Raw genomic sequence first — 24296 nt, 5'->3', positions numbered from 1 at the left:
CAGAGGCACCAGCTTGTGGACATCATTGCCTTACTGACCTACTGACCAGTTACAGAAGGGAGCAATTTTTGGACAGAATGGTAACAGGAAACGAAAAGTGGATCCTTTACAACATTAAGCGTAAAAGTCAGTGGGTGTATAAAGGGGGTGTGGTCGGAACAGTGGCAAAACAAGAGCTCCACCCACAAAGTGATGATGTGTGTTTGGTGGGATATGCGCTCTATCATCCATTTTGAATCGCTTTGACCGGACCAATCACAATCGAGGTCTACTGTCAGCAGTTGGAATGGCTACGGGCTTCATAGCTGGACAAACAACCTGCACTGATCAATCGTAAGGATTTGCTGATCCATGGAGCCAACGTCTGCCCACACACGACATGCAGCACCTGTGAAAAATTACAGGAATTTGAATTGGATGAAATGCCCCACACATCTTATTAACTGGGCCTTATGTCTACAGAATTCAGTCTGTTTAGCATTCTCCAAAACCATTGTGATGGAAAAGCACTGCAGAACATGGAGGATATGCAGCGAACACGTGGACGAATTTTTCTTGTGATAAACCACAGCTCTCTTCGAATGCTGTGTTCAAAAACTGGTTTACAGGTGGTAGAGGGTTGTCGAATAAAGGAACAAGTATTACTATGACTGAAGATTGTGTTCCAGGTATGTCATCGTTCTTTTTCTTTCTTGTGCTGAAAAACAACTTATGGGATGACCTATTAATTAAGATTAATTTCAGGATGTAATGGAAGGGAAAATTGTAACTACTCAGGAATATTTAAAATTATTTATTTTTTGATGAATTTACTAAAGTCCAAAATAATTTTGAATAATTTTAACAGACTTCAATGAAAAATAAAATTCACAAGATATTCAAAGCAATATAATGTACTAAATGGGGCTACTTAAGTTTAAAAAATGAAAAACAACACACACATCATATGTGTCAAAAATGAGAAATGTAGGAATTAAATGCCTTCATGTTTTGTGTGCTATGTGAAATTTTCAATTTCTATTGTGAAGCAAATATTGACTCACATCTTTTCTTGCAATGGATAATTTCCAATAAACATTTTATCAACACCTAGTGAGGTAATAGGAATGCTTGCCTCAGACCTTCGAACCCTCTACATACATTGATGTCTTTGCTCCTAATAATCTTTACATGTAACAATAAAAAAATAGTTTTATTTCATATGTCCATAATTTTGAAACTAAAGTTTGGATATATGGACTGGATACAAAATACATATGAAGTAACAAAAACAAAAAAGGTGCACAAAGTAACACACTTAGTGGGGAAAAAAACAATAAATGTGGCAAAGATGCATACACCAAACCCTAAATTCTGCTACTAAAACACAGAAATAATATACACATCCATTGTCTCATTATAAATATTATGTCACATTGCTTTGGTTGAAGCTTTTATATTTACATCACTTATTCACAGAAATATCACAACTAGTTAGAAGAATTCCTTCCAGTTCTCTGAAACCAATAATCTTTCATCCCACCAAAAGAAATTCCTTGCTTTCCACTTGTCTCCTTTAGAAGAAAATCTCGTAAGTAGAATTATGTCATCATTATTTAATGGAATTCTTCAGCTGGTATTGAATAGCTTCTTTGATAACAGTTCCATACCAGAACCAAAACATAAAAACAGTGTGAACAAGTAGATCAAACGTAACTAAAATTGCACACAAATACAATTTAACTCATCATCTGCAATCCATCTCCTTCACTGATAATTAATATAACAAAAACAGACATAACGTAAGTACATATTGAATAATGAATAAACTATGTACACAGTTTCTGTCACTTTTTAACAAATGAAGTATTTAAGACACAGACTCATGCAGCCTCTTATCAATTAGTAGGAGGACAACCCTATGAAGGGTAAGATAAGATGCTGATCACGTCGCCTTCACTACTGTTCAGATTCAAAATATGTGTAGCCCTTACCTCTGAACCCTCGTATGTGACCTCACGACATGGAGCAATGTACAGGACAACTTTACTTTTTTGCATGCATACATGCAGAGGCAAAGAACAATAAATGTTATCCACATAAACTATTATTCCAAAACGTGTAGGGAGATTCTCATTAACCTAGTAACTGAATTCAATAGGGCAAGTATATGAAGATAATGTGCTAATAGCGAGTAACTATTTTCCAGCTTCTTAGTATGCATATTAGGGATGGGACAGGTTAATTGGCCAATATAGGCATATGGGTGTATTGGTAAAATTACTGATTACACTGTAGTAGGTTCACACTATACTGGTGTACAGAAAACAGTGTAATATTAGTGACATAAACTACAATCAGGTATTGAAGATTAGGTACACACTATGTAGAAATTTTCAGTGAAAAATGCAGGCTTGACCAGGACTCGAAACCGGGTCTCTGGCATATTACAAATTTCCAGGTGATAATCACATTTTAGAATTTCAGTATTTCAGAAAAACCTTGTGTGATACTAATTGCAGATTCGAACTCTGGAGGTCAAAATCTAGAAGAAAAACACTCTTCATGCAGGAAACAGTAAAAAGTAAAAATTTGTTGCACAGTGTTATTTTACCCATCTTATACAGGGTAATTATAAATGATTCATCGGGTTTTAAAGGACTGCATTAAAAGTATATAACACATACAATAAAGAATGATACATGAAAATAAACAGAAACTGTCCAAGTTTCAGACATACTTTCACTAACGTTCAATGTGGCTTCATTTTGTCACACGGCACACATCTATGCGATAGTCTAGTTTGCCCCACACGCACTCTAGCATATCCCTACAAATGGTCGTAAATGCAGCTGCAATGCGATCCTGCAGCTCAAAAAAAGTTGTTGGTAGTGGTGGCACATACACTGAATCTTTCACATGTTTCCAAAGAAAAAAAAAAGAAAAAAAACATTAGGTTGGGAGATCTAGGAGGCCATGGGAAAAGCGCTAAGTCATCTTCAGAACCTTGCCCAGTCCAGGCATTTACTCAGGCAACCAGTTTCCTTAAACTGTCGATGCCATCACAGAATGCTTTGGTGTACTGGTGGTGCAGTTGCAAACTGTCCCGGGAATGCATGCTGTACGGTAACAACAGAAAAATATTTCTCATATTCCAAAACACAGAATGCTTTCTGTTGCATAGATGCCATTTAGGATACTAGGTGTGTGCTGCCATCTGTCAGCAGGCACCAAGGTTACAATATGAGAAATTAAACTTTCAGATGTGTTCTTTTGTTTCATGATTAGCACATACATATTAATAGTTTTGGAAATACTTCACTTTAAAACCCAATGAACCATTTATAATTACCCTGTATATCTATAAATATCTCATAATTTAGTGTAAATTTCTGCCAATTTGTGATATTTTTTTATGGATAATCTCCATACCCTACTTTTTCAAAATGTAATTGTCTAAATATGCAACTTCCTTTGCACTGCAGTCACCTCGACACACATTTATTAAGAAGTTCAATGAACTATTCAGGTTCTCCAAGAACGATTTGGCATTTTATATCAGATCAGTAGAATAGCTGGTATCGGTAAATTTTATATCGGTATGGTCCAAAATATAATATTAGCCCACCCCTAAATTCCACCCTGTTGGAAATTCTTTCAGACACTGGAAATTATGGAAATTACATTCTTTGGGTATGCAAGTTGTGTGGATGGATGAATTTTTGAGTTTAATTTTGCTGTACTGTGATAAATTAAGATTTGAAAGCCAGTGGTTTATGGTAAACATGGATTGAACCTTGGGCAGACAAGTTGTGCAGAGACCTTGCATGTGGCAGATCTGGAAGATCAGAGTTTGACTTAGTATCGACGTAGGTAGAGCAGTGGCACAAAATGCCAAAGGATGAAGTTCATAGTTTATTTTTTAGTGGAAATATGATATCAATGACTCCTTGGAAGACATTTTCTAAAAAGTGTGACCAATCCACATTCACTACAACAACCATGACTTTTCTATAATTTATTCAATCAGAAGTCAACTTCTCAGGCTTATATAACTTATCAGTCAGTGAGAACTTTGTATGTTTGTTAGGGTAGAACCAAAATTCGTATGATTATTTTTTTTACAAATATAGTTTTTCTATACTCTGTGGCAAATGTAAAACATATATTAAGCCATGATAACCTAGAAAATAGAAAACAAATATCTAGATGCATGCCCATAAATGCTTTTTAGCAAAATTTGCTAAAGATATTGTAAAGTGCTTTCTAAACCCATATTTACAGAAGATAGGGTATGATGAAATTTTGTACTTCAATTACATGAAGTATAAAACAAACAAAAGGCCTTATCTAGTCCTTTGCTTGCGAGTAGTAAATTTCAACAGAACTGAAGAATAAAAGCCATGCATTTTTTAATGGATTTCAGCAAAAACCTAAATTTGCTGCAAAGTGACAAAAATTGTGTATACTTCTTACACATAATCATGCTGTTTCACACTTTACGTAATACACAAATAAAGATAACTATATCTTATTCTTATAATTTACACAAATATAAAATACTCCCTTCTATAAACTGTCTACTAGAAGACACAGCAAATATACAAACAATACAGATAACAATCAACAATGATTCTGCAACAACTTTTGACTGGAATTAAATATTGTACATAGAATAAAAATCTCTGAAGGAAAAAAAACTCTACCCAACTCTCCACCTCACTAACCTATTAACAACTGAACCACTGAAGTCTCTTTGAAAGCAGTTCTTTTAACATATCAGGTACCTTTGGCATGTTATAATTCTTTTTTGGCAAGAGGAGGTGCTTCGGGTGGAGTTTCCTTTGCCTTTGGCGGAGGAGGCTTCTCGGGTGGTGGCACGTGGGCCGGCTCCTTCGGAATTGTCTCTTCCAGAACTGCGACTACTTTTTGGCTCACTGAAGAATGGATGTTTTGCTGAAGGTCACTCAGTGACTCTTCTGTCTGAAACACAAAAATATTCAAACCTACAGTAGCAACATCGATTTTTGTGTCCTTGAAGAACATGAATAATTCATTAATAATAATTAGAGGTATGCATATTTTGTTTCTGACGAAAACACGAAATGTGAAATAAAATATTGTAATGTTAATGACTCTGAAAGGTGTGAGGTGCATTTTCCTACCCTGTTTTGTCATGAAATGATGCGAAATAGACCCTTAAACATGAAAGTTAGAGTTTATTTACTGACACAACACTTTCTGAAGTTTGAATTATCCTGCGAGTTAACGCAATTCATGGAAAATTGGTTTATTCTGTTGTAAATATTTGAGAAGAAAAAATGGACCCCTTTAAACAGGTATCTGGTAACTACGTAAGTGCTATATCGTCTCATACCCTTAGGGAATGTAGCTTACTAATCATCATTCATCCTTGATAGTAAAGCACTCTCTGCTCGTGGTGAGCTTGGTGGTAAGGCGCTAGAGGTACTAACTTTACACACTTGAATGGCAACACATGACACTTGAGTTTCACACCCCTAAAGACTGGACCAGCATGGCTAATGTAAGGATGTACCTGTCTCTGTACTCCAACTGAAGATCTGCTGGGAAAGGTTATGCTTGTGACTGTACGTAGAGTCTGACTTGCGACTAGCATTAACATGCTCTCCCTAGAACCTCCTCCTCTCTCTCTATTCAATTGTAACTTGCTCCTCAATCACTGTATTAGAACTCACCTCGATCTCGCTGCCTTCCACATTTATTGCAATTCAATTTACTAAACAAATGCACAGTCAGGCCTGTAGCCTCTTCCTGGATTTTGTCTATTTACATGTTTATACCACTGATGACCAGGAAGAGCTTCACTGCTGTCTGACACTGCATTCCTGTGATGTTTCTGAATATTTCCTGATTGGGAAATGATGATTGAAATCTTTACGGATCATTACAGTATATGTTTATTTTGTGTAATAAGTGCAGTTTTTAAATCAATTTAAAATATTCACAATTTTAAAACTAAAATGTAATTTTATATGTCGCTTTTGATCCGATTTTTCACCGCTATAACACCAAAATTTTATTTAATTTTCCACTTTTCAACTAGAAATTGTGTACATTTTTGTACCGAAATTTTGCTTTTTAATTTACCAAAAATATGTGCCTCTAATAATAATAATAATAAATAACTCGTGGCGTAAGAGCTCAGGAAGGCCAGTGCCTACCTACTGACTGCAAGTCTCACTCCTGGGAGATCATCCAATCAGTTACCTGTGGTTAGCACGATGAATCCCCATTTATTGTACATTTCCAAGACTAGGTTACGCTACTCAATCATAGCTCCCCAATTTCCTCACGATGGTGGGTCCCATACACAGGCCAAAATCTCAGGAAAAGTTGTTAAGCTTCCCCCCAGGAGACTTGAACCTGCGTGTTCCTTAGCCTGAGCCCAAAGCTTGCGCCATAAACCACATGACAATGGTGCACAATGAATAATTCATTAAAATCCTTAAATAACACATGTAACCAGGTGACTAAGTTAGGGTGTCACTACCTCACACACATATGCAGTAGAACCCCAATTTTCCACTCTCACATTACATGAGCAGCTCAGCAGTAAAACTTGATAAGCCACAATCATGGTTGCTACGATTTTTTGATTATGAAATTCCCTGACATTTCCAGGTTTTCCAGTCCAAAAATGAACTTTTTCCAGACATGTTTATCGTCATGATTTTTGCTTTTGAACCTTGTGTTTTTCAATTAAACATATAATCCGTTAATTATTATGAATATTCATTTTCACAACTTTTCTTTTTAGCAAATATAATTCTACACACAAGAACACGTGAACATTCAAAGAGTAAAATGTAGAATTATAATCGGTATCAAATATATTGAGTGCTATAATCACGTGCATCTAGCCTTCAGGCTAAGGAAACAGAAGTACATTACTTTGCCATAACAGATCTCCACAATATAAAAACAACAGAAAAAGTTCATAAACCGATTTTCTACAGATTTATAGTCTCATAGAAAATGATGCTTTCTTGCTTACATTTATAAGTACACAGCACCTGGAGAAATTTTTGTTGCATATACGAGGGAAAGTCAATATATAAGTCGCAAAATGAAATATCTTCAAATTGCTGTAATGTGAAATTTTTTTATGAATATCAGTCGTTGAACTGATCCTTTCCGCACGTGTAGGTGGCAGCACCACCATGTATCGTATACAGCGCTAGTAGTCATGCTCTCGTGTGGCGGTGAGTCATTCGAGTGCCAAATGGGTAAGATGGCAGGTGTGTTAGCCGTGTGTATGCGTGGTGAGCAGCGGGCCGTTCAAGGTCATCCAGTCAGCACGGAAGGCAATGTCACCATGTTTTGAGACAGTAAAGGCATTCTATTCGTGGAATTTTTGCCCCAGGGTCACACTGTCACTGCAGCCACGTATTTGCAGAACCCTGACAAAGATACGGTCAGCCATTTGCAGGAAATGTCCAGGTGCTTTGAGAGATGGAGTTCTTCTGTTGGATGGCAATGCTCGTCCACACAGTGCCAATACCACAGTGGTTCACATATGGTCTCTAGGTTGGGAAGGACTGGAACATCCAGCCTACAGTACAGATTTGGCACCATCCGACTTTCATCTCTTCCGCCCACTGAAGAATCACCTTGGGTGGTCACCAGTTGCAGGATATGGAGGAGGTTCATTGGGAGGTTACCAGCTGGCTACACCAACCACAAACCTTCTTCCCTGCTAGCTTTGAGAGACTCGTGAAAAGCTGGGACAAGTGCCTAAATGTTCATGGAGATTACGTTGAAAAATAAACCACATTTCATCAGGTAACTATTTCAACTTTTCTTTCTATTCCATTTTGCAACTTATATATTGACTTACCCTTGTAGGAATTCTATAGGAAACGCACAATATAAAATAATAGACAATAACCTCATCTTCACCAACCTTTCCGATAATTATGATCATATTGTCAATGTACTTTGGTTATCAATCAGATAATTGGACTGCAAGTTTTACTTTAATATTCTTTCTAAAATTAGTGAATTAATTTAAAGGAACCACAATTTTGCACAAGACTGAGAATCATAAGAACGAAAGAAACAAGTTTCTAAACTGAATCTTTTTTGAGAGTGGAATCACAAGAACCGAATCCAGAAGTGGAAGTGAACTGCTTATTCATTTTGCAATTTTTTCTCTTGCAAACTCCAAAATGCACGTAAATTCCAGATGATCTGCAAAATTCCCTGACAAGCTAAATTCCCCGACATTTCCCTGTCTTCCAGATGCTTTGCATCCATGCACAATGCAATGGGTGAAGTGAACATTCACTTGCATTTTTCTCGGTTTCATACTTTTGTGGGTTATGAAGTTTTACTCCGAAACCATTCGTATGTTTTCGCACTTAATTTGTTTAGTCATCAAGGTCAAGGCAAAAGGCCATGTTAAATAATAGGTCATTTAATTCAACCTCAATCTCATGTTTGCAATAACTTATATGATTTCCGTGTCACACCAAGTGCCGGGAAGATTATGGCATCGGTTTTGTGGGATGCTAAAGGAATTTTATTAATTGACTATTTGCCACATGGACAGACCATCACGGGTGACTATTACGCCAACCTCATCTGAACCTTGCGCGAAACCATCAAGAAGAAAAGAAGAGGAAAGTTGTCACGCAAAGTGCCCTTTCATCAGGACAATGCTGGAGTGCACAGGTCAACAATTGCAATGGCTGCCATTTATGATGCAGGCTTCGAATTGATACATCATCCACCCTATTCCCAAGACTTGGCCCCCAGTGACTTTTACCTATTCCCGAATTTGAAGGATCAGTTACGGGGAAAAAGGTTTGAGTGTTATGGCCATGTCATGTGTGTGGTAAAGGAGTATTTGAATAGACTTGAAGAAAGTTCTTTTTTTGCAGAGGCATTCAGATGTTGGAACATTGATTGTCCAAGTGTATTGAGGTCCAGAGGGATTACGTTGAGAAATAAATTTAAAATCATGATAGTCTGTCTTTCCTTTCTACTCTAGGGCGAGAATTTACAATAGATCTGCTATCGAAAGACAGGTTTTCTACAATTTCTTAAAACCAAAATTCCCTGACATTTCCAGGATTTCCAGACCATCATCATCATCCTTTGCCATTTCATGCCTCTGGCTGGGTCAGCATAGAAGTCAAGCCTCTCCATTTTTTCCTGGTCTTCCACCACTGCTCTCTTTCCACGGTGTTTCAATCTTGTTCTCTTCTCCTAACACACTACACTATCTGCTCTTTCCATCGACATCTTGGGTCTCCGTCTTGGCCTTATTCCCGCTTCTTGTATATGAAAAGCTCTTAATGGTAGTGTTTCTGCATCCATCATGTGTCCAAACCATCTGATCTTTGCCTGATCTATCCTGTCCTGAAGCTTCACAACACCCACTGTCTGTCGGATCTCCTTATTCCTTATTCTATCCCTTCTAGTCTTCCCCAATATTCTCCTTAAAAATTTAATCTCCACTGCCTGCATCTTTCTTTTGGTTTAGTCCATTACTTATACTGAACCACTCTGTTCTTTCCACTGGTGTCTTCACACAGCTCTGGTTGGCCTTGTATGTGCTCTGCACTCTAAAACTCTCACTTCCTTGACTCCTTTCTCTCTTAGAGCCTTCCGAATCTATTTTCTGTCCATGCTATCATATTACTTTTCTTTTCTGTCCATGCTATCATATTACTTTTCTATGTCTAGGAATGCCATAATCAAATCATTTCCATACTCGTAGTGGCTTTCCTGCATTTGCCTTATGGTGACTATCAGATCTACTGTTGATCCTCTCTCATGTTCAGCTCTGTTTCTTCCCTTATTCTTTTCTTTAATATTTTCTCATACACCTTTGCCGAGTGGCATATAAGTGTTATTCCTCTTTAGTTTTTACATTCCTTTCTGTCACCCTTCTTGAATATGGGAACTATTAGTCCCTTTGTCCAATCTCTTGCCACACTGTTTTCAACAATCTGTACAGCCACTGCACACCAATCACTCCTGCTACTAGTATAATTTTCACTGGTACTCCATCTACTCTTACCTATCTTCATTTCAGAGCTTCCTCCACTTTTTCATGTTCTACAATTTCTCAAAATGATTTCTCCACATTCTCCTTATTTCTTCATCCTCTTCTACAACATTCATCCCTTAGTTTATAGCTGCCTCCTCTTTCTCTTCTCCTTTCACTCACTAATCCATACAACACTTTCACGTTCCCATCTACATCTTCTTCTAGCACTTTGGTCCATTTTTTCATCCACTTTCTTCTTTCCTCCTTTACTACTGTTCTTGCCTCTTTCTTCTTTTCCACATACTCTTTTCATGTATTTTGTGATTTATCTTTAAACCATTTTCTAAATGCATCATTTTTGTTTTTCACTGCCTCTCTATTTCTTTCATTCCACCATGGTGTTTATTTCTTATTTCTTTTCTTGCTTGTCCTTCCACATACCCTTTCAGCTGCCTCTACTAATTCTGTTTTAAATCTTGTTCATTCTGTTTCTACTCCTTTGGGTTCATCTCTTGGCACTTTTGTTCGCAATATTTCTTGATATTTCTCTTCTATCATCTTATCCTTAAATATCCACACTCTTATCCTTTTCTCTTGTTCGTCCCTTCAATCCTTTACTTTATTGTTGTTCATTATCTTTACTTCCTTGTTTACCAATCTATACACACTCTGTAAAGAAAAAAATAGCGACACTTGCTCGGATATGGTTTTCACAAGATTCATTAACGAAAATGATTTTGTACATGAATTCCTGATAACATTACAATGCATATTCGCAATGAGCAGTCCAACATTAACTACATATGCCACAGTTTCAGCTTATTGACATGACTATAATGAATTTATATGCATACGAGGGCCACTATTTATATTTGGAGCCTTGGCAACACTGATTGAAGTTAGGCACGATTTGACATTTGCACGGAATCGTCTGGCATTATTGACCATAACGTACTTCAAATGTTTTGTCAATAGCTTCATTTGTGTTGTTTATGTTGCCTTGGAGATTGTGCGACAACAATAAAATGGAATTAACTCGTGAACATTTTCGTGCGATGATTTTTTACGATTTTCGATGTGGATTATCAAGACAAGAGTGCATCGATCAACTTACTTCCACATTTGGCGATGAAGCCCAATCCTTTGCCACTGTGAAACGTTGGTATAACGAATTTAATCGTGGCCGCCATTCGCTCACCGACGAGATTCGCGAAGGTCGTTCAAAATCAGTTGTTGTTCAAGAAAACATTGATGCTCTGCAAAACCTAATACTGCAAGATCGTCATGTGACATACTGTGAGATTGAGGCAACCATAGGCATTAGTTCCACCAGCATATATAAAATATTACATGATCATTTAGCTGTGAGAAAGGTATGTTCTCGTTGGATCCCACACAATTTGACAAAAACTCAAAAAGACGCTCGCGTCAATTGGTGCAAACAAATGCTCATAAATACAATCGTGGTGCTTCAAAAGACGTATATAATATTGTAACAGGTGACGAATCATGGATATATGCATATGAGCCGGAACATAAACAGCAGTCGACTGTATGGGTGTTTCAAGATGAACCCAATCCAACAAAAGTTGTTCGCGCTCGAAGCACATCGAAACAAATGGTCGCCTGTTTTTTCGGGAAAACTGGTCATGTGGCAACTGTGCCTTTAGAAGAACGTAGAACGGTCAACTCTGAATGATACACAACAATTTGTTTGCCAGAGGTCTTCGGTCAAATACGGAAAACAAACAAACGCCGTCGGATCATTCTTCATCAAGACAATGCCAGCTGTCACACATCTCGTCTAACAACCGACTTTATGAACAGTCAAAAAATCGAATTGATGGGTCATCCGCCATACAGTCCTGATTTGGCACCCAATGACTTCTTCTTGTTCCCGAATGTCAAGAATAAATTGCGTGGACAACGATTTTCGTCGGCGGAAGATGCCGTTGATGCATTCAAAAACCATATTATGGAGGTGTCTCAAGAAGATTGGAAAAACTGCTTTGACAAATGGTTCGAACGAATGCAAAAGTGTATTGACCATAAAGGAGAATACTTCGAAAAACAATAAAGCAGTTTTCAATGCCAAATTCCTGTTTTTTTTTATTGTTAGGCTCAAAATATAAATAGTGACCCTCCTATATAACTAGCTGTGTGTGTGTTTCTATAAAAAAGCCTTTGTAGAGAGTAATACACAAAAGTCAAAGAAACAATAAGAATAGCACAAAACAGAAAAAATAGAATATCTTAAGGGTAAGACATATTGTGTAAGAACATTGAGAGTACAACACAGCAAACTAGTATTTTGTACGACCACCATGGGCCTTCTGCAGTGCAGCCAATCGTCGAGGCATGCTGGCTACAAGGTTATGGCAAATGGCAAATTGTAACCTCAATTTCATGGGACCAAACCCGGATTATCTGTTCCATGAGTTCCCTCCTATTCGAGAATGTCTTGTTATACAGTCTTCTGCTCGTAATGGCCCACAAATTTTCAATGGGATTCATGTCAGGCGAGTTTGGAGGCCAACAGTGTCTCGAAATACTCATGTCCTTGAACCACTTATTGACGATTTTCACTCAGTGACATAAAGCATTATCGTCCTGGAAAACAAAGTAGTTTATATTTTCTCCAGAAAAGTAGTCTCTAGCTGTTGTAAGAACTTTATATTCCAGAATTTGAAGATATTTTCATGCATCAACGGACCCTTCACAGATCTCCATCTTTCTGACGCCTTGAGCAGTAAAGCAAGCCCACACCATCACTCCGCCACTGAATTTTTGCGTCTCTGAAACACAATCCTTTTCAAGTTCCTCGCCCTTTTGCATCCACAACTTAACACCACCATCGTTTCCCACTATTCTAACTCTCTTTTCTTCGGAGAAAATGACGTGCTTCCACTCGTCTTCAGTCCAACTTGAATATCGACTCACAAACTCACGTCTTGCTGTCCTGTGTGCTTGTGTCAGCTTCGGCTTCTTATGCGGTTTCTTCTTCCCAATACCCACTTCGCACAGTCGAGACAATACAGTTGTATGGCTGACTGCAATTGCAAGGTCATTTCTAATTACAGAAGCGAGTTGGCGGGAACTCATTCCTCAATTCTGCAGGGCTGTTGTTTTCATTTTCTGATCTACTCTGGGTGGTTTTCCTTTTTCTACCACACTGTTGCCGAAGTGACAATTTGTTATGCTGGTTTTGCTTGTGAATTACTCTTCATGCTTTTGAATGGTGGATTTTGAGTATTCCTCCGATCTCCCTGAGAGATTTACCTTTTCTGTGCAAAGTAAGAATTTTGCCTTGCTTACGTGGCGACAAGTCACATGTCTTACCCATTTTACTTATTTAGAGTCCACACACAGCAACAATATCACACAAAAACAACGCTACACAACAACAATACTGCCACTTGACACTGTACAAACAATGATAAAGAACAGAACAGTCACTAACTGCTGTTTACCTTGGCCTACACATCACAACTGCAATGCAGAATTCTCACGACGGTAACTGACGAGGTGCTTTCAGCGCTATCTGGCGGGAATATTACTGATACACAAACATTTGACTAGCACCGTTCGTGACCACTATCCTACTCTTCCCTTCCTTTTATTTATTTTCTAGCAGGCCGAAACTATGGTTTGTTTTCTGTGTAAGTTACTGTGAGAATTGAGGTGTCGCTATTTTTTCTTTACAGAGTGTATATAAAAATGGATGTATGTGTGTGTGTATGTTTGTTTCAACATAACTCTCGAACGCCTGGAGCAATTTCAATCAAATTTGGTACATGTATGACTTGGAATCTCGAAAGAAATACTGTGGGGGTAAGACACCCTTAGGAGTGGGAGTGGGAAGGGGACATAAAATAGCATTCTGTTGTATGGCATTTTCATGTCATATCCTGCAAGTTATGTTCCCTGCTACACAGCACGGCTTAGTTGGTTGCCTACACAGAAGGTGCGATATTGCTATCCTGGAGCAATTTCAACTAAACTTGCTACACATATGATTTACAATCTGGGAAGAAATACTGTGGGGATAAGACACCCCTGGCTCCCCTAGGGGTGGGGGTGGGAAGGGGGTGACATGTAAAAATAATCGAAAACGACCAATATTAGTGTGGAATCCATAGTTTTTGGGGTCGCTAAGATGAATAGTGACACTCCCAATGCCATTCAATTCCAAGTTCATTTTACTATATAGTTAGAATTCATTATTTTCCTGTCTAATAGAAGATTGGGATAAATAAATACCACGGCAATGCCAGGCAATCACCTAGTATATAATCTATTACAGACATTTGTTCATTATTCCAACTGTATCTTGCAATCTTATGGCTGTCACATTTCTTCTTAAACCAGCTATTACCAACTAACAGTCCCTTTCTCTTACAAATGTCCAGTAGCCTCCTTCCCTCCTCATTCCTCTGTCCCCATCCATCTGCTCCAAGTACTTCCGAGTACCCTTTCCTGTCTCTTCCTACTTGTGCATTAAAATCACCCATCAGAACTTGCCATTCCTTTCCTGTGTTCTTCCAAGTCTTCTTTAAATTCTTTCTCCTCCCTTATACATCCTGTTTGTGGGGCAGGCATACACTTGAATTATTTCAATTAGTCATTTACCCTTTCTACTTGCTCACTTATTCCACTTCTGACTACAAATCCAACCCCACTTCATCTGCCCTCTTCAGTCCCTGCCCAGTACAGTTTATAGTCTATTCTCAATTTAATTTCACCCTTTCCTTTCCATTTCGTTTCGCTCATTCCAAAGATGTCGATCCCTCTTCTCTCCATTAGATCCACAATTTCTTCAGTCCTTCCCGTCAGTGTTCCAACATTCAATGTCCCTATTCATAGCCCATGTCATCCCCAATTTCCAGTCTGGCTTGCTTCTTTCTTATCTCGAATTGTTTATTTTCGGCTGTCAGCTAATCGGGCCTGTCACAACCTACACCTGATTGGTGGGGCTGCCACGTGTGGGTTCTCAGGTACACCCTTGATTTCTGTCAGGGTTCCAACTCCCTTAGCCGTTTGGATACCTCCAGGCCCACAAGACAGTGGGGGGCAAACATTTTTATGGTGGTGTTTATTCGCCATGACAAAAGGCTGTCGATGGGTATCTGTGATATTTGCCGAGTATGTCCATGCCACTGGACACCCTGATAGTCTTGCCGTCTCGGTCGGTACTGCTTATTTGGGTTTCCCCTTATTCGCAGCTCATCCTCAGAGCCAAAATTATCCAGACACAAGTCATTGGGGCAATTCATTTATTTACACATAAGTACAAGTAGTGCACTACATTTTAGCTGAATTCACTTCCCTGAACTACTCAAATCTCCATAAATGTGAACTAATGTACAATCATTAGGGACCTTAATTTTTCACAAAACAATAACACTACAAAATATTAATTATTCCAAAAAAATATATATATATATTTATGTGCAGTGACATGTTCAAAACCATCTGGATATAAAAATGTACTATAAATGTAAAAATATAAAATATACCATATTTATGATGTGCATGTTTTTTCGAAATTTCATCTCCCAAAAAAACTATGGTGCATGTTATACATTGGATAATTCCGGCAGCTATATGAAACTATATATGAAATAAACAACGTTAAATTGTATAAAGTTAAATTTAACACTACTTACGTGAGTGAGTATGAAGCTTTTTTGGAATGTTTCGGGGTCCTACTGCCCCCTTCATCAGGTTCATAAATACTTTCCTAAGCACTGAACATAGTGTCACGTTAAAAAGTGTTAAAAGATGATTAGGTTGAGGGTAGGGTTGAAAACACTTAACACTTCCCCTGACATATTCCTAATTTAAAAACTCATCATATTAAAAATCCCATAAAGACAAACCACCTATTTAGATTAAAACCACTTAAAAATGGGAACACTTAAAATCGATAAAAGCCACGTCAGTTGCAAGGCCAGCACTGTTGAATGTTATTAGTAAGTAGTGTTAGTAGCAAGTAGTGTTAAATTTAACTTTATACAATTTAATGTTGTTTATTTCATTTAATAGTGAGTGATACGCGCCAATCTACAATATGATGTAAATGGATGGTTTGCCTCACCGAGCAAAGTAGAAAAGTTCTGGCAGCAGATCAAGTGTGCATCTACAGTCACACGGGAGACACAATATTGGTATTTGTTGCACAAGAAACATTTTACATCACAAAGCAAAGAAAAGTAGCATGGTTTTGGCAGAAATCAAATGTGCACCTACTGTGACACGAGAGTTGTAACATCGGTACTTATAGTGCAAGAAATAATGGAAAATAACTTCCTCAAAAACAGTTTCTGACGTAGGAAACTGTCATGAACAGGCATAGGCCATATGACCTACAAGTTAAAATAAGAGTTTAATAGCAAAATGAAGGTATAAATTTAGGTGAATTTGGCAGAAAAGTGTAATAAAATAAAAAAATGTCAGTTTTGAGAAATAACAACGAAAAAGGAAGAAAATTTGGAGAAAATTTGTCATGTAACATTTCATTTTTATTGTTTAACAATTATGGCACAAAAATAAATGACTAATAAAAGACAAAACAAAAATTTTACTTACATGTGGCTTACAAGGCTCTTTCTCAAATGGCCAGTCCCCGTGGCAGAGTGGTTAGCACATCATGTTATGATGCTATGAATCCCGGCATGGGCATGAGAGTTTGTGAGTGTCTATTATCAATATCATCACCCATCCCTATATTCTCAATTAGCCAAAGTGACACAAAAGTGAAGTAAAATAAAACAAATCAATCAATCTTTCTCCAGCTGACATTCCGGGTCTGTTGCCGTCAGTTTAAGAACATTGTAAGCTACACATATGTAAAATTAGTGTTTTGTATTTAATGATTAGCACCTGTGGTTATGCAAATATTTATGAAATTACTTATTGAGACTTATGAAGTTCACAGGAATCTTAAATGTTGTCCTGCTCATGATTATAATTAATAATAATTGTAGTAAAAATTAATAATAATTGTAGTAAAAATGAAAATGATAAGGAACAACGTGTGCAGTAAGGATAACGTTGAATATTTAATTTGAACTCTATCAACATTTAAAAAATATATGTAGATGATGCACATAAGTTAACTATTGGCAAACTTGGAAAATTCTACTTCAATTTTGAAATTGTGACATCCTGAATGTAAAGACAATTATTTTACAGCCTTACCTGTCGAAGAAGTTGTATGGCAGCTTGAAGAACATGTTGCCATTTTGATAACTCAACATGATGTAGTGTTTCTTGATGTTGCAGAAGATGGAGCCATTCTTCGTGCGTTTGAGGGGGGTTCCTACAATATATAAAAACAGAAATATTGTTTCCATTTTGTGTGGATAATCTGTAAAATCCCTTTGTCATATATTACCTGGTTAAGATATGTGAGCAATTCTTACATTTTTCACCTTTTGGACAGATGTTCAGCAATCTTAAACACTGCAGTTTTCAAACCCTGCTCTTCTTTCACGGACAATGTTTCACTTAAAGATATTGTCAAACTGCAAGTGTCCCGGAGGCCCAATGGTAGCGTATAAGTTTCATGCACCAAAGGTTCTGGGTTATTTTGATTCACCATTTTTTTTTATTGTCTTGAACAACTTTTTGTAGAATTATGTTTAATAATTTATTGAAAATAAAATAAAATAAAATTTTATTACATTTTTTGGGGGGAGAATGACCCTTTTAATGTTTTTACATTATTATTTATGAAAAGGATTGTTTCACTATACATTTTAAAAATTTCCTCATCATCCTACAATCATTTGCATATTCAATTATCCACTTGTTATATTCGAAAAAATAACATGTATAGTGAACGTTGATGTTTTATCTTTCGAGAAAACATGTATCCTTGCAGAAGAAAAACACATGAATACTATTCACATCTAAAGCTATTATTTAATTTTTAACTTTATGTATGATCCAGAATTGTAATTATTCTAAAAGATGTAAAACTATATCCAAATAAATAGTAGCTAGAGATAATAGAAAAAAGCAGGGTGAATCAAAGGGGAATGGAACACAGAACCTGCGGGATGTGAAACTAATTTGCTGCCACGAGGCCACTGGGACACTTGGAAATCTCACAATATTTTTGCCTCATGATTACGCCAGCAATATAATCAGTCATGATACATTTTAAATTTCATGTAATTAGGAAAACTACCTGAGCTTCAAAATGCTCTAAACATCATGTAACATCTGGCATTTAAGGGTGGCAGGAAAATAAAAAATAACAGTACAAGAACAGGGTAACAAATAGATACATTTCTCAGCAATTTAAATGAAGCTATAGCTCTTGTCCAGTCTTACTGCGGGCGCTCTACATTCTGGCAAGGGAAGTGGAGAAGCGACCAATCCAGTGTGAAGAGAAACACAGCAGCCTGTAGAACGAGTACTTCTTCCCACCACATCGTAACTCTTAGTACCACTGCTGTTGTCTGGTTGGTCTGTAGTGCATTCATCACTCCGCACTCCCTTGTCAGCATGTAGATCGCCCCCGTAAGAGTAGACAAGAGCTATAAACAATAATACATGTTAGAACATGTGGTACTCACAGTAGGAATATAGGAGTTTTGATATAAAATATATTTAGATTCATTTAAGTATTAAAGGGAATATTACAGTGAAATCCCAATTTTATGTTTTTGAGAGGACTGTAAATAAAAAATGCAAAATGCGGGAAAGCACAAGGGAGACATGAAACTCACTTGTCAGTAAGAAACAATTACAACACAGTATAATGTGTCAAATAATTTAATTGATTGATTGATTTGGTGTTTTCACTTTATGCACAGTAAGGCTAATCGAGACTGGACATACAGTTTAATGTGGGATCTGAACCACTATAATGTAATGTAAATGTCCTGGATTCAGTTCACAGTGTGGACACGTAGAACGTTCAAGATCCCACTTTAAACTGCATAGGTATCCAGTCCTGAACAGCATAAACTGAACTCAAAACAAGCTTTTTCAAACTTGAGCATTAGGGTGATTGTAATTTACATTGTGATTGTAATTTACACCCACGTTAATCTATGATTTATTGTTGGATTCAGTGGTCTTGCAGAGGGCAACCACCCTTTCCACCAATGGTAAACACGTCAATGTGTTCTTTCATTGGACACCGGCATCCATTTTATGCTACACATTGCGGTATATTTTTCAGCATTTGAATGGTTTTGAAGAAAAGCAGTGATTGTATTAGCATTGTGTGCATTTCTTCCTACACACTCTGAGCATTCAGCATGTTCATTCTTGTGTTAGTCACAATTGATTGATTGATTGATGTTGTTTTAAGTCCACTTCATGCACAATAAGGCAAATCAGGACTGGACCTACAGTTTAAAGTGGGATCTGCCCACGATGCCTCCACTGGGTATCAAACTCGGGACCCCTTGATTACAAGGCGACGACGCTACCACTGGACCATCTGGGAGCTCCTTGTGTTAGTCACAAGATAGAGTTACAATTTTGTTTATCAGAAGGCAGAACAAGCAATGAAATTAGCTTGTTTTAGCTTCTTGCTTTGGTCTGGTGCTTGTATTTCTTAATCATCAAAGCAAAACAACCATGCAAAGCTGCAGATTCCAAACAAAGCCATTTTTCTCCTTTACGATGAATGAGTCACTGCTTTCGAAGTACGTGACAAAACACTGGCACCAACTGCAGCTCCCAGACATGCACACCCTCCAACCGGCAGGAACGGAAAGAGGAAAAGTTTACAGAACAGTGTAAGGTCCTCGGCACCAATCCAATTGTTGAACAAGCTTTATCAGACATGTGCTAACCCCTGGTCTAAGATGCAGAAAGAAAAAAAAGGATCACTGCGTTACCCTTATCCATGCTGTCCATGCTACAGACCTAGTGAACAAGATTTGTGATGCAGACATGTGCATTAAAAGAAAGAAAAACAGAAGTGAATCATGTAATTATTGCATAGACGTGCACACCAGTGGCAGATTAATGAGTTAGTGTCAAGGAAGATGGGTATTTTTTTTTTTTACTTCCTGCATGCTGTGTCCGTTAAATGTAATTATCCAGGAGTGACTAATTAATTTTAGATGTTAAAGGAAACAGGGTGGCTACAAACAAGCAGAAATTAAATTCCCTGACTTTTCCAGGTTTTCCAGGACAAAATTTACATTTTTCCCTGACAATTACAAACTAAACTAAATTGATGTTTTTGCAAATAGAAATAAAAAACTCATACAGATCCACGTATGGTTTTGTAAAAAAGTAAAAGTAAAGTGCTCCCCTGTGCTTAGCACCATGCCATGAAGGCATATAGGGGGTGTGGGGGTAACGCCCCACACTTTCTTGATCCGGTCGTAAGTGGGGGTGATGTGATCAGCATCACGCCCCAGACCGCCTTTACCCCCCAGGTTTTCCCCCAGCTACCCATGTTATTCGATGCTGGGTGGGCGCTGGGGTTCTTGAAACGTATGGTTTTGTTAAGTACCAATATTATCTTCTATGAAATTGACTTAATTTCTCTATTCTCTATGATTTGAATTCAAACTGCAAAATAGTAAATTTGGAAATTATTTCAATTCACAAGTTAGGGAAGGATTACGGAATTTTGTCATACGCAGTATGTTTAAAATAAAATACTTGATTATTTTTAAAGTTACGACTAAATGAGATAAGAGTGAAGAGTGAATGATTAAGAAATACAATTTGTAATTTATCAGTCTCCTTATACATTCTCGGTCTTATATGTTGATATTTCCACTGAGGTTTGGAACCCTCTGCTTGCAAGAACCATGAGTGCGGACTCATTTTTCAATGCATAAACTACTTCTCTCTTCTCTGTAAACCAAACAACTTAACTCTTGCATATAAGTGAAACAATTGAATCAAACAAAATGAAGCATATAAGTGAAACAATTGAATCAAACAAAATAAAGTGTCATATTTCCTTACATTATCAATGGGATTTCTGCTTCAGTACAGTATATCTAAGTGAAGTACTGTGAAACTGACAATGTGCAGTTATACCATTAATGCTGATGAAAATGGTATGTAGGTATTAGAAATTTAACTTTATTATTTTCCTGTAGTTTACGGTTATTACAAGCATAAGAAAACAGTTTTTTCTTTGTGACGTTTCAGGAGAACACACACTCCTTTCATCAGACATTTATTTATTTATTTATTTATTGTAAACTACAGGAAAATAATTCTATCATGCAAGCAATGCGTACATACAAGAAAAACTAGAAATTTAACGCAAGGAATTTATAGAATTGCATTGTATAGGTACCTGATTTAGCTATCCAAACATTAAAACAGGAACACTCCGTTAATAACAGCTTCTGAAAGTTCATAGATGAGGGGCATCCTGAAAAAAGGTCCTATGGTGCCTATATGCAGCACTAGTGGTTGAAGGCAGGCAGGAAGAAGTGGCATGTAGCTGTAATCTGGTACAGTTGCAATGCAGCCGTTTTAGGACAGTTCTAGGTTAAAGATTGCAGCTGTCATACAGTCTCCCACTGACTACGATGTAGCCTACATTGCACGCTCAGAATTTGGCACAGAGCCACCAGCAATCGTGTGAGGTGTGCAGACCAGATGTCGTGAGTGATAGTATCGTTAGACGATGGTGCAGACTATTCACGGAAGGCCAATCGAATGTGCACAACCCCATACAGCTGGGTACACACGGGCCCTTTGCATCACTTCAGGTGAGATATCTTCGACAACTCCCTGTACAGCCCTGGCCTTGAATGTACAGACTTTCATCTCTTTGTTTAACTGAAGAGGTTTCTGGCAGGACAAGGATTTGATAGCTACACTGCGGTAGAGATAGTTCCAGTCTTTGCTGTCAGACACATATGCCATGGTCATACAAAATTTAGTGCCATGCTACGACAAATGCCAGAACAATGGTGGTGATTATGCCAAAAATTAGGTTAGGAGTCACTGTTACTAATGCAATAAATTACAACTGATATTCTTGTTTCATTTATGCCTAATCGGTAGGGACCTTTGATATTTTGTTATTTTTTTTCAAATTGGTGTATTTTCTTATTTTTTATTTTTTACAATAAGGTGTTATTTTTCCCAAAATTCACATTTTCATTTTAGTGCATTTTCTGGCAAATATCGGAAATTATACCTTCATGGTGTTTTTAAACTACTGTTTCAAATTGTAAGTCGCACGGCTTACGTCTCTTCGTGAGAGTTTGATATCTTGAAAGCTATTTTGGGAAAGTTATTTTCCATACCCCTTTTTTAATTTTAAGGTAAGGATTTTAGATAATTGAATTTTCCCCGTATATACTGAAGGGTGCATAATGACCAAAAGTGGCGACGCACCCAAAAAATTAAAATCAATCAATCTCACGTGACAGATGCCGATATATTATGGCACCAAAAATTGCCATTATCTTTTTTTGACTTGTTAGTATTACGTTTCCCAAAATTCGCGTTTTTGTTTTAGAACATTTATGTGCCAAATATACAGAAACGTAATACTCCATTGTGCTCTTAAACTATTATTTTAAATTGTAGGTCACATGCTCTACGTATTTTCGTGATAGTTTGATATGTTGGAACAGATTTTTGAGGAAGTAAAAGTAAAGTACTCCCCTGCACTTTTCCATGAAGGTGTATAGGGGTGTGGATTTAGGGCCCCACACTTTCTTGATCACAGCTGAAGGTAGGGGTTATGTGATCAGCACCACACTCCTGGCTACCTTTATCCCTCAAAGTTTTCTCAAGATACCAGCTTCATATGATGTTGGGTGGGCACCAGAACAGTTTCAATACGTGGACAACATCCCGGTTCTCCCTTGCAGGGGAAACCTGGGTCTCTCGCATAGTACTCAGACGCCCTAACAACTAAGCTCCATTATTACTCGCTCGACAAATGCCGATGGTGCGCACTTAGCTTGGTAATTCAAAACATATCTCGTGCGACAAATACGAAGATGTGGCTCCTGTGTGACGGTAGATACGCACTCGATCTCCTGTTAGAACCCTGCCACTTTGCTCTGTGATGCAAATGGTTTTGATAGAAGTTGAAAAAATTGTGGGAAGTACATGATTTAATGTGGCTGTCGGAATTATTCCATGTATGTATAACTCTATAGTTTACTCTTGAGTAAAATGTTGGAATACTTGCATGTTCTATGTACACAAACATGGCCTAGAAAAGACAAGAATGTTGGATTTCATGGAATGTTTCGTTGTTTTAGGACATTTCTTTAAAAAAATACTAAAAACGCTGTATTAGGACATTTCTTTACAAAAAATACTAAAAACGCCAACAATTTGCATTTTATGCCAAATTCGCATTATTTCGATATTTCGAACTGGTGAAAAATGTGTCCAGACATCACCGCACATTCCTAAACATAACTTCGCACCAATTACCATTTTTCACAATTTTGGCGTTTGTGAAAAATCAATGTACCTACTAATTTGAAATTACTTTCTGGCCACCCATCGTATAAATCAGTAGATGGAAAGTGAAAATTTAGCAAGGCTGGCACAGAAAAGTCAATTCTTGAAGAAAGTGATTTGCTTTTATAATTGAATGATTCGAGTTAATATGATATTAAAATATTTACTTATTTATTATTAGTATTTTATTTCATAATATTGGACATTAACTTCACTCAGTGAGAGATTAAACACCATCTCTCACGAGTTTAAACAGACAGGACAGAGAGTGCCGTTAATTTCATTGCAATACTAGTGTTGCAGCAAATTTGAGGTTGGGAGCATGCACTTGCCAATTTTTGTAACGTTCACCAATGCAGATTTATGTTTCTCTTTTTCGTGATAGTATTTTGTTGGATTCTTCTTGATATCTAAGAATAGTGCAATGTCATTGTAAACGTATGTTAACTTGTGCGAAACCAGTAATACGTCAGGATGAAGAAAGAAAACCTTCGTAAGCACTGCTACATTAAATAAGGTGAAGTGAGTCAGAAGAGTAATAAAATTCCAGCAGCATATTTGCAGTCTATGCAATTTCTGTCGCATGTTGTTTATCAGGTGGCGATATTCGACAAAAATCGTATGTATCAATGGAACCTATTTGTTTCCATGTTCCTTCAATTTGCCCAACAAAATGCCTTACTACGACCTCCGACAACTATTGGACGGCACCACCCGCTCTTATCCCCTCTATCTGTTGACAAGTCCCCTTACTACTCCCATATGGACAAGAAAAAAATGATAATTCAATGCATTTTCCACGTAATATTTAGAGGCTTAACCTTTACTCTCCCGATGATAC

General features: G+C 37.4%; 1 protein-coding gene across 4 annotated transcripts in view; it reads right to left on the bottom strand.

Annotated features, from left to right (window-relative positions):
• Window positions 1–778: 778 nt before the first annotated feature.
• GramD1B (GRAM domain containing 1B) overlaps window positions 779–24296 on the bottom strand; it is a 178264-nt gene continuing 154746 nt past the window's right edge. For all 4 annotated transcript variants that reach the window (XM_083122716.1, XM_083122714.1, XM_083122715.1 and 1 more), the window contains exons 14-15: window positions 17219–17339; window positions 779–4962 (exon numbers count right to left, since the gene is read on the bottom strand). In XM_083122716.1, coding sequence (XP_082978842.1) covers window positions 4777–4962; window positions 17219–17339 — 307 coding nt within the window. In that variant the 3' untranslated portion in view covers window positions 779–4776. The remainder of the gene's footprint in view (window positions 4963–17218; window positions 17340–24296) is intronic.

The sequence above is a fragment of the Lepisma saccharinum genome, chromosome 5 (genome assembly GCF_977018435.1).
Source record: "Lepisma saccharinum chromosome 5, izLepSacc3.1, whole genome shotgun sequence".
Classification (NCBI taxonomy): domain Eukaryota; kingdom Metazoa; phylum Arthropoda; class Insecta; order Zygentoma; family Lepismatidae; genus Lepisma; species Lepisma saccharinum.
The sequence above is the reverse complement of the archived record's forward strand: the minus strand, read 5'-3'. Positions and strand labels throughout refer to the sequence as shown.